The 10,967-nt window shown below is 56.3% G+C and overlaps 2 protein-coding genes across 3 annotated transcripts; both read left to right on the forward strand.

The window, feature by feature from the left end:
* Nucleotides 1-1,001: 1,001 nt before the first annotated feature.
* On the forward strand, nucleotides 1,002-3,189 carry VKORC1 (vitamin K epoxide reductase complex subunit 1). 2 transcript variants are annotated; one of them, XM_082644604.1, is made up of 3 exons: nucleotides 1,024-1,309; nucleotides 2,147-2,256; nucleotides 2,723-3,189. In XM_082644604.1, the coding sequence occupies exons 1-3, from the start codon at nucleotides 1,137-1,139 to the stop codon at nucleotides 2,929-2,931; spliced, it is 492 nt and encodes a 163-aa protein (XP_082500730.1). In that variant the 5' UTR covers nucleotides 1,024-1,136; the 3' UTR covers nucleotides 2,932-3,189. The 2 variants fall into 2 exon arrangements, with proteins under 2 accessions (XP_082500731.1, XP_082500730.1); XM_082644605.1 differs by lacking the exon at nucleotides 2,147-2,256 and having other exon boundaries at nucleotides 1,002-1,309.
* Nucleotides 3,190-5,257: 2,068 nt separating this feature from the next.
* Nucleotides 5,258-10,906, forward strand: PRSS53 (serine protease 53). Its single transcript, XM_082600388.1, has 11 exons — nucleotides 5,258-5,392; nucleotides 6,568-6,588; nucleotides 6,695-6,857; nucleotides 7,187-7,449; nucleotides 7,593-7,747; nucleotides 7,891-8,110; nucleotides 8,905-9,055; nucleotides 9,140-9,384; nucleotides 9,471-9,616; nucleotides 9,838-10,054; nucleotides 10,318-10,906. Exons 1-11 carry the CDS (start codon nucleotides 5,335-5,337, stop codon nucleotides 10,425-10,427), a joined length of 1,749 nt encoding a protein of 582 aa, XP_082456514.1. The 5' UTR covers nucleotides 5,258-5,334; the 3' UTR covers nucleotides 10,428-10,906.
* Nucleotides 10,907-10,967: the final 61 nt, after the last annotated feature.

The raw sequence follows: 10,967 nt of genomic DNA on the forward strand, positions 1-10,967 counted from the left end.
CTGAGGAGGAGCAGCCAGAGAAGGAAGAGGGCCATCAGGAGAGTGAAAATATCACAGAAGCCAGAGGAAGACAGAGTTCCCAGGAAGGAGTGCCCAACAGTGATTAATACTGTTGGGAGGCCAAGCATGATAAGAACTGAAAAATTTGCATTGAATTTAGCATCCTGGTGACACCAGCCGTAAGTTGTCAGGGGAGTATTGGGGGCAGGAGCTAGTTTATGGTGTGCTGGGCAGCAAGGAAGAGGTGAGGAAGTAAAGACTGGGAGTGTAAAATCTTCCAAAAAACTTGATTGTAAAGGGATATTTTTTGCAACTTCTAAAATGAGGAAAAGTTTCAATGCAAATGGGAAGGAAGGGGAAGTATAGGTGAGAGGGGTCATCAATAGATGCTATGTCTGTGAAGGGGGGTGCTCAGCTAGCCCACCAAAGACTTGGGAAGGAGGGACTGTTGGGTTGATCTGGGCTCTGGTTTCGCCAGGTGGCGCCACAATAGAACGGAGGTTAGGATACTGTCAAGGGTATGGCGGTGGTGATGGAGCTGGGAGTGTGGGGGAGAGACGGAGAGAGAGAGATCGGCCAGCAGGAGGCGCTGGTGCAGCAGGAGGGAATGGCTGGGCAAACTCGGCGGATTGGAGGTTATAGTCCTAATAATGTCTGAGATAGTAATTTCAGGGGAAACGCGTGGTTCTTGATCGGATCGCAGTATTCGTTGGATTCCCCGATCCGCTGGTCTCTAGTTCATGGATGTTCCAAAGTTAGAGCAGGGCTTGGGCTAGAGTAAACTCTATATACTGTTAGCCCGATTAATAAAATGTTTAAAACTCCGGAGACTCCATTACCCTTGAGGCATTGCGGCGACCCCGACTACAATTCCCATCATGCCTGGCAGGCCGTCAAATCAGTAAGTACCCACGTCCCTTAATCTGGTTTTCCAGTCCCAGCATTCCTCAGCAGTTTTCATACACAGGCAAGCACTCCTGCCAAACCCTGGGAACACCCAATTGGATCAGGGAGTGTGAGACCAACAGGCCAATCGCCCAGCCAGACGGGCGGGAGAGAGCGTGGCCAAATCCGGCCCGGCCCCTGCTCCGTGGCTGGCTCCCTTCCGGCTGGCGCCTCCGGCGGGACCAGAAGACATGGGCAATACCTGGCGGAGCCCTGGGTGGGTGCGGCTCGCGCTCTGCTTCGCGGGCTTAGGACTCTCACTCTACGCGCTGCACGTGAAGGCGGCGCGCGCCCGGGACCGGGATTACCGCGCGCTCTGCGACGTGGGCACCGCCATCAGCTGTTCGCGCGTCTTCTCCTCCAGGTGCGCGCGGGAGTGAAGCCTTGGGGGACCCGCTGCTCGTAGGAGCGGTGCATGGGGACCAGGTGTGCATGGCGACCAGGTTGCCAGATGAATCTGGGATTGGGGTGCCCGTGGAGCGGACGCACGAAGCCGGACTGCTCAAGGGGGCGTTGCCTGGCGAGACGGGTGTGTCCGAGATAGGAGTGTGGGGTACAGGGGTCAGATAGTGCTGGGGACTGGGGTTATTCGAGGGAGAGTGCACGTGAATCCTGATGACAAGAAATAAGTGACCGGGCAGGACGGGGAGGTGGGGTCGAGTGTAGGGACTGATTATGGTCTTTTTTTTTTTTAATTTATTTTGATTATGGTCTTAAGGATGGCTTTGCCTGGGGACAAGGTGGCCAGATCTGGCTATGCTTGAGGGTCTAGGTTAGTGGGATGACCTAAAACAGAATAGGGGAGAGGTTGGCCAGGGCGCTGGAGATTTAGGGATCCAGGACAGAGAGATTCTGCCCTGGTTTCCCAGTCTTTGGTAACTCTGTAAAGCAAGGTGAAGGGTTATACTCATCTTGCCATGTTAAGACTTATTGAAGGTCTAGGATGAAAAGAGGAGCCTATGGGGGAGCCATGGCCTGGTGTGACCTGGGAATGGGGGAGGATAGGGGCAGTGACATGGAATCCTGTCCTGGCCAAAGAAAGGCTGTTCCTGGAGGCCACTGACCCTTGGACTCATGTGGGGGTTGGGGGAAGGGCTAGAAGGGGAAGGACAGCCCAGATGCCTTCTTGGAAATAACCCTCCCAGGATAAGGCCCATGGCACTCAGTTGACACTCCTAACCTGGGCCCTCCCCTCCACCAGGTGGGGCCGGGGCTTCGGACTGGTGGAACATGTTCTGGGCAAGGACAGCGTCCTCAATCAATCCAACAGCATATTTGGTTGCATCTTCTACACACTACAGTTGTTGTTAGGTGAGTGGCCCTACCCTCTCATGACAGGCCCCTTCCTGTCTTGGCCAGCCCAGCCCCATCCCTTGCAATCTTTGTGACCCAGACATCTGATGGCCAACTGCTCATCACTGAGCACCTGGGAGGTGGAAACCTATAGGAGTCTTTACTGTCAGAGCCAGAAGGGCCCTTAGAGACTTCATAGGAGCCCAGTTTTCTGGAAAAGACTCAGAAGTTCCTTTCTGGGGGAAAACCAAGGGTTGCTTATCTTTCATCTCATGTAGAGCTCAGCAGGAATATTCACTGTTTGGGTCCCAGGAATCATTGAACAGATAGGAGAACCAAGGCCTTGGCAGAGCCTGTCAGAGCCTCTCATTTTAGAGACTCTTCCCCAGTAGCCCCTGCCATCTGGGTGGCACCATAGAGTCGTGGCGTGTTCTAGAGGTAGCCAGTCCCTGAAGCCCATGCCTGACCCTTTTCTGCCTTGCAGGTTGCCTACAGGGCCGCTGGGCATCTGTCCTGCTGGTGTTGAGTTCCCTGGTGTCTCTAGCTGGTTCTGTCTACCTGGCCTGGATCCTGTTCTTCGTGCTCTATGATTTCTGCATTGTTTGCATCACCACCTATGCCATCAATGTGGGCCTGATGGTGCTGAGCTTCCGAGAGGTCCAGGAACCCCAGGGCAAGGTCAAGGGACACTGAGCCCTCACCCCAAGCCAGGCTGACCTCATTTGCTCTGCTTTGCCTTGTGATCTTTGCCCAAGGAGGCTACGTCTGGATCCTTAGAAGAGTCTGCAACCTGCCCCTGCCATACTCCCACACGGGACAATGGACCAAACATGCCACACTGTTTCCTTCACCTTAGTGCCTCTGGTTCTGTCCCCAAAGACTGGTTTCCAAAGTCCCTGCTATTGCCCAAGGATGGATGGTTCAGAGCAATAAAATTCCTTAAATAAATTAGCCAAGTCTGAGCCATCTGTCTGCCAGGGACCTTAGTGTTGGGGCTTCCCCAGTCTTTCCTCCTCTGGGACGGGAAGATATGAGTCAGAGGGAGAGTGGAGGGTCTGCTGGGAAGGGTAGTTAGTCCCTTCTTCAGTATGTGGAGTCAGCAAGACCTGGGGTGCCATCAGCCCCCACCCCCAGGAAATGGGCTGGCAGCTTGTCCCTCCTACCCACAGAAGCCAGGCCTTGTCTTCTGGGACAGCCAAGCATGTGAGATTCGCCTTTCTGGTTCTGTGCAGGCTTGGTGGGAAGTTCTTCCTGTAGTCTAACCTAACCCCTCCAGCTGCCTTATCTACCACCCCAAGCCAGTCTTGGCAGCCCTGGAAGGCCAGGTACAGGTTGTGTTTTTGTTTTGTTTTTCCTAGTATGTACTAAGCACTTATCCACATGTGACTCTGTTTAAGGACATGACATGTCAACTCATTTAATCCTTATATCAATTGTATGAGGTAGGTATTATTCTCACAGTCATCCCTTGGTATCCACAGGAGATTGGTTCCAAGACTCACCTACCCACCCCCAAACCAAAATCCGAGCATGTTCAAGTCCCTTATATAAAAGGGCATAGGGAATTCCCTGGCCGTTCAGTGGTTAGGACTCGGAACTTTCACTGCCGTGGGCCCGGGTTCAATCCCTGGTAGGGGAACTAAGATCCCACTGCAAGCTGCGCAGTGCAGCCAAAAAAAAAAATTAATTAATTAATTTAATTTAATGGCGTAGTATTTGCATATAACCTACACACACCCTCCCATCTACTTTAAGATATACTTTTTAGTCATCTCTAGATTACTTATAATATTTAATACAATGTAAATAGTTGTAAATACAATGTGAATGCTAGGTACCTAGTTGTTGGTAAGCAGTAAACTCAAGTTTTGTTTTTTGGAACTTTCTGGGTTTTTGTTTTGTTTGTTTGTTTTGTTTTTTTGGGTTTTTTTGCAGTACGCGGACCTCTCACTGTTGTGGCCTCTCCCGTTGCGGAGCACAGGCTCTGGACACGTAGGCTCCGCGGCCATGGCTCACGGGCCCAGCTGCTCCGCGGCACGTGGAATCTTCCCGGACCGGGGCACAAACCCACGTCCCCTGCATCGGCAGGCGGACTCTCAACCAGGGAAGCCCTAGAAGCGCCACCAGGGAAGCCCTGGATTTTTTTTTTTTTTTTTTTTTTTTGGATCTGCAGTTGGTTGAATCTGCAGATGTGGAACCTGTGGATACAGAGGGCTGGCTGTATATCTTGATGAGGAGACTGAGGTTCAGAGAGGCTAAGTAATTTGCCCAAGATCACACAGCTAGTTTGGGGGAGGGGGTTAGGGAGCCCTCAGGACTTGAATCCACCAGGGCCATATGGCTCTGGTGTCTTAAGTTCTTAACTGGAGCCACAGCTGCCTCTGAGTTGGGGTCAGGGTCCCTGAACAGTCTGGTCTGTTCTGAGTTAGAAGTCAGGAAGAGGAAAAGGATGCACCCTGAGTGTTCCTCCCTCCTAATTGAGTCTTCCAACACCTGTTAGGAAGGTGGGCACCATGTAACCCTGTTTCCCGGGAAGGTGGCAGAGAGGCATTGAGATTTGCTAGTCTCGTAGCCAGCAAGAAGCAGACAGCCTGGCCCCTTGACACCTAGCCCTGTACACCCTGCCTCTGAATCAAAATAGAAGATAAATGAAACCCATTTGGACCCAGGCCTGGGAGGGAAGCTGAAATGGAGAGTGCGAACTGGGGAAGGCCTGCCCACCATGCCCTTCACCTGTTCCAGTAGGACAGCTCCCACGCTTGGGAGCAAGTTTACTCTGCTAGGCTTCAGTCCAAGCACTTTTACACTCAATAGTTTGGAGTTCTTCAGTCAAGGCACAAACGGGCTAACTGTCCAAGGTCACTCACGTGTTAGGGGGAACTGGGATTTGAACCCAGGCAGTGTGGCCAAGGCTGAGGCCCAGGGAGAGGCGGTGAACAGCCCAGGGTCACACAGCCACAGCCCCAGAGCTGGAAACTGCTGGCTCCCTTCCAGCCCAGGAAAAGCAATGACACCTAACTCCTAGCAAGTTGGGAGTGGAGCAGAGGTGGAGCTAGGGAGACCTAGAGCACAGGCGGCAGAGTGGCTTGGAGCAGCATGAAGGGGAGCTGGGGACTGAGGCTGCTCATCCTGGGAGCCGTGGTCTTCATAGAGGGTGAGTCACCCGTGTTTGGGGAGGAGGCGGTATGGTGGGGTTCAGGGGCTGTCCTCTACCCTAGCAGCCCCCTGCAGCTTGGTGTGTGAGAGAGAGCCCGCCCAGGAGGCCACAGTCAGCCTGTGGCAACGTAACCGTGTCCAGCTGTGTGTGTGGGGGGGAGGGGTATGTGGCCGCCTGTGTCCAAATGGGTATGATTTCCTTGGGCTGGATTATAGTCGTTGTCTGCAGGAACTGTCATTATGCCTGTGTGTGCGCCCTGTGGCCCCGTCTGCCCCTCTACTTCCAGAATGACCTTAGGCAAGTTCTGGGGCTCTGTGGCCTCAGTCTCCCCACCTTTACATACGTCCTGTCTCTCCTGGAGCAGATGTTCAATGGGTGTGTTTGCGTGTGTGCCTGTGATGGGGAAGAGGCAGGGCAGGGGACCCTTTGGTAGTCTCTGGTGGTTTCTGGAAAGGTGGCGGAGCCCGAGTCGTCAGAACAGGGGGCGGGGTGAGTCTCAATCTTTCTTTTTTTTTTGCGGTACGTGGGCCTCTCACTGCTGTGGCCTCTCCCGTTGCGGAGCACAGGCTCCGGACGCGCAGGCTCAGCGGCCATGGCTCACGGGCCCAGCCGCTCCGCGGCATGTGGGATCTTCCCGGACTGGGGCACGAACCCGTGTCCCCTGCATCGGCAGGCGGACTCTCAACCACCGCGCCACCAGGGAAGCCCGAGTCTCAATCTCTTGATGCCCTTCCCAACTTGGACGTGACACAGGCCTCTAATTATTCCTCTTAGGCCTCCGCGGCGCAGGGCACAATTAAGCTAATGCTCTCCACACGCACAGACCGCCTCTCTGACTCAGCGGTGGGGGCAGGAGTTGGGGGTTCTGCGGCCTGGAGGAGGCTTGGCCTGGTCCCAAGCTGAACCCCAGGCCCTGCCGCTCAGGCCCAGGAGTGCTGAGCACAGCTGAGGCAGGAGAATTAATGACTGAGTGTACACTCTGAATAGCTTCCAATAAAAGCTGTTTCTTGATCTCATATAAATATTTTCATTCTGGGAGGGGCTGGTGAGGTAGCCACAGAGTCATAACAGCAACCCACGCCAATCCCCCCAAACCTGTTCCCTCCACCAAGGCTGGGCCAGGCAGGTAAGGCTCCCTGCCCCAAGGCTCACCTGTGTCTCTCTCTTCCCAGGTCTTCAAGCAGCTCCGCGTGGTAAGCTCTGGGGCCGTGGGGCCTGGGCCTTACTTGGGTCTGGGTCGGGCCAGGGGTGAGGGCAGGACAGGGGCCTGCTGTCAGCCTGACCCCCACCTCTCCACAGCATGCGGGCAGCGTGGCCCTGGCCCCCTCACACCTCAGGAGGGCAACACAGTGCCTGGCGAGTGGCCATGGCAGGCCAGTGTGAGGAGGCAGGGGGCCCACATCTGCAGCGGGTCCCTGGTGGCGGACAGCTGGGTCCTCACTGCGGCCCACTGCTTCGAAAAGTGAGTCACGGCTGTGGTCAAACAGGGTTTCTGGCTTTGGGGCTGAATGATTTGTCCCCAAGCCCCTCAAGACTGAGCCCTGCCCCTAGAGTAACAAAGTACCATTTATTAAAAATATGCCATGTGCCGGGTACATACTATCAAGTTAATCTTAACAGCCCTTCATGGTAGAAGCCTTACAAATGAGACAACTGAGTTGGGAGAAGGATGGACCTTGCTTAAAGCCACAGGTTTTCTGTCCATCTTTCACCCACTTTGTGCTGTCTCCCATGGTGTCACCGTCCCCCTTTGCATTCAATGCCTGGGTCTTGTCCCCCCCCCACTTCCAGGGTGAAAGTCACAGAACTGCACTCCTGGTCAGTTGTCCTGGGTTCTCTGAAGCATGAGGGGCTGAGCCCAGGGGCTGAGGAGGTGGGGGTGACGGCTCTGCAGCTGCCCAGGGCCTATAAGCACTACAGCCAGGGCTCGGACCTGGCCCTGCTACGGCTCGCCCACCCCGTGGCCCACACACCCCTCTGCTTGCCTCAACCTGCCCATCGCTTCCCCTTTGGGACCGACTGCTGGGCCGCTGGCTGGGATCAGGACAATGACGGTAAGTGCTGGCCCAGGCTGGAGCCCAGAGGGGCACTCTGCTTGCCCAAGGTCACACAGCCTCAGCTGCCAACTGTCCCCGTTCCCGGTCTCCCTTGCTCCTCTGAGCCCAGACTCCAGCCCCAACCCCCTCTCTTTGGCCAGTTCCCAGAGCCCTACGGAATATACGCCTGCGTCTGATCAGCCGCCCCACGTGTAACTGTCTCTACAACCGCTTGCACCAGCGGCAGCTGGCCAGCCCGGCCCGGCCTGGGATGCTGTGTGGAGGTCCCCAGCCCGGAGTGCAGGGGCCCTGTCAGGTCTGAGGGGGAGGACAAGGGAAGGGAACGGGAGGGGCCTGGGCACTCAATCCTCAGGGACTGGTGGAAGGACCACACGTAGAGGGTGTCCGCCCAGGGCTGGGGGTCAGGTGTCTGTCCTTGACAACACTGCCCGGCTCCAGGGAGATTCCGGGGGCCCCGTGCTGTGCCGCGAACCTGACGGACACTGGGTTCAAGCTGGGATCGTCAGTTTTGCAACAGACTGTGCCCAGGAAGACACTCCTGTGCTGCTGATCAACACGGCTGCTCACAGCTCCTGGCTCCAGGCTCAAGCTCAGGGGGCAGCCTTCCTAGCCCAGGACCCTGAGACCCCAGAGATCAGTGATGAGGACAGCTGTGTAGGTATGAGCAGCGGGTGTCAGGAGCGGGACGTTGGGGGACCTCCCCCCAGGGCTGCATGACTTCTGGGCAGCAGGTGGAAGCCACAGTGGAACAAATTTCAGCTCAGAATAGAAAACTGATACAGGGTATCCACACGCTGCCAGGGGCTTATGAGGGGGCTTATAAGGCCCCTTTCAGCCCCCAGGATGGGAACAGCTCCATTTACAGCTAAGAGGCATAGATGCTTTGGAACTTTATGAATTTGGGGTTTAGGTAAGACGAGGAATTTCTGCAGTCTGGCTGAAGGTTTTGGGGCAGGCTTCAAGTTTCCAAGCAGGAACTCCATGGGATTGGAGAGGGCAGGGCTCCCACTCAGTGGGGCATTAGTTCTGGCAATAAGTGACTAACATGCAAACTGCATGCAAAATAATTCCTGAGGCGGAAGCTCTATCTTGATGTTAAGAGAAGCACCAGTGAGCCAGGAGTTCTGGGGCCACTCCAGGCCCAGAGGGTGCAGACAGGTGGGGTAGGGAATGATGAGCAGGCCACTCCCATGATCCTGGACCATCAGAGTTAAAAGCTTAGGCCCTGGGTTTTGAATCTCAAGTTGGCTATTTGCCTGTGGTTACTGAGCTAGAAAGTCACTTAACCCCTCTGGAACTTTGGTTACCTTCGGTAATTAGGGTAACCAAGATTCAGCTTAAAAGGATATTGTGAAGATGGTTGATAGCACATGGGGAGCGCTTAGCACGGGGCCTGGCACGCAGTGAGCACTTAGCAGGAAGGCAGATGATGATGTAATCCCTCTGTTTCAGCCTGTGGATCCTTGAGGAGAGAAGGCCCCCAGGCAGAAGCTCCCTCCCCACGGCCCTGGGACGCCAGGCTGAAGCACCAAGGGAAGCTGGCCTGTGGCGGAGCCCTGGTGTCAGAGGAGGTGGTGCTGACTGCTGCCCACTGCTTCATTGGGTGAGTCCCGTCTCCCTTGCCTTTGTGCCCCCACCCTTGCTGGCAGCCCTGCCACCCAGTGCTGTCAATGCTGTCCTTGCACAGGCGCCAGACCCCAGAGGAATGGACTGTAAGCCTGGGGGCCGGACCAGAGGAGCGGGGCCTGAAGAAAGTCATCTTGCATGGGATGTATAGCCACCCAGAGGGGGGCTATGACGTGGCCCTCCTGCTGCTGGCCCAGCCCGTAACACTGGGCTCCAGCCTGCGGCCCCTCTGCCTGCCCTACGCGGACCACCGCCTGCCTGATGGGGGACACGGCTGGGTCCTGGGGCTAGCCCGCCAAGGAGCAGGTATGTAGGTAGGACAGGGCCACCAGCAGCTGTGCATCTAGCCTAGAGGCCGAGGCAGCAGCTGGGTCTTCTCCATCGCCCTGCAGGCACCAGCTCCCCTCAGACAGTGCCTGTGACCCTCCTGGGGCCCAGGGCCTGTAGCCGCCTGCACGCAGCCCTTGGGAGCGACAGAGCCCCCATTCTGCCACGGATGGTGTGCACCAGTGCTGTGGGTGAGCCGCCCGGCTGTGAGGTGAGCCCCACTCCCCCTGTCCTCACCCCACAGACCCCTCACACTGCCACTCATGAACAGTCCTTCTGCCAGGCTTGGCCTCAGACCTCTCACCGAAACTCAGCCTTTCTGCCAACTGGCTCCCAAACAGCCAGGCCCCCAGCCCCGGCCTCAGCCCCTTCTGCCCCGTGAAGCTGCCTAGGGAGAGGAGGAAGTCACTGGTGTCCCCTGACCCCTGACAGGGCCTGTCGGGGGCACCGCTGGTGCACAAAGTGAGGGGCACATGGTTCCTGGCTGGGCTGCACAGCTTCGGAGATGCCTGCGAAGGCCCGGCAAGGCCTGCCATCTTTACAATGCTCCCCACCTACGAGAACTGGGTCAACAGTTTGGAATGGCAGGTCTACTTCGCTGAGAAGCCAGGGCCTGAGGCCAAGCCTGAAAGCTGCCCAGCTAACAACAGTATGTGGCCCTGGGGCCTCCTGCCAACACTGCCTCCGCAGACACCTTCTCTCTCGACCTGAGGCAAGGCAGGGCAGGGTCTGGCCTGACCCACCTCTAACTGCCCTGGGTAGAGTGGAGCAGTGGACGGACCCATCTGGATTCAAATTCTGGCTCTTGTCATTGTTTGACTGGGAGAGCACGCCTCTCAACCTCTTCCGACCTCACTTTTCTCATCTGTCATGGGGGCTGAGGAGCGCCTCCTTCCTCCTCCTCTAAGGGAGGAAGGGAGGGAAGCTGTGAGGACGAGGCCAGCCCCATCCTCCTTCCTCTCCCTGACAGGCCAGCCAGCCGGCTGTTGACAGGTGGCTCTGGGACGCTGCAGTCACAGTGAGGCAATTCCTGCGTCACTGCCCCTGCCCCTCTGCCATCCCCCTCCGACCCCGTCCCCCACTGGGGCAGGCCCGACAGCGCAATGGGCTCTGGGAAGGAGCCTGCCCCGACCGACAGCTGCCCCCGCTCCCCTCTGCAGGACAGGGAGACCTCCCCTGTGGATGCCCCCTCCACGTCCAGCTCTGCGGTCCAACGCAGGCATCCCCAGCTTTCTCTATTCGTCATCCCCTCAGATATAACCACACCAGCCATGTACTTTGAAAATTTCTTTTTTAGGGGGAAGCAATTTTCCTGTTTTTTAAAACTTAAATAAATTGTTACAAAATAGACTTTAGAAAATAAATTACAAATTGTAGTAAAAGGCTCCCCCCTTCCACAGGCAACATTCCCACCCATGGCTCTCTCTGAATCTGCCTCTCCCGAGTGTTGGAATCTGGCTGGTGAGGGTGGCCTGGCTGCAGAGCCTGGCACTGGGTTTCTTGCAGGGCTGGTCACAGGGAAGAGCATGGTGACAAAGGCAGGGGAAAGGAGGTCCTTGAAG

This window comes from Mesoplodon mirus, assembly GCF_964341445.2.
Source record: "Mesoplodon mirus genome assembly, chromosome: 15".
In the NCBI taxonomy this organism is placed as follows: Eukaryota; Metazoa; Chordata; class Mammalia; order Artiodactyla; family Ziphiidae; genus Mesoplodon; species Mesoplodon mirus.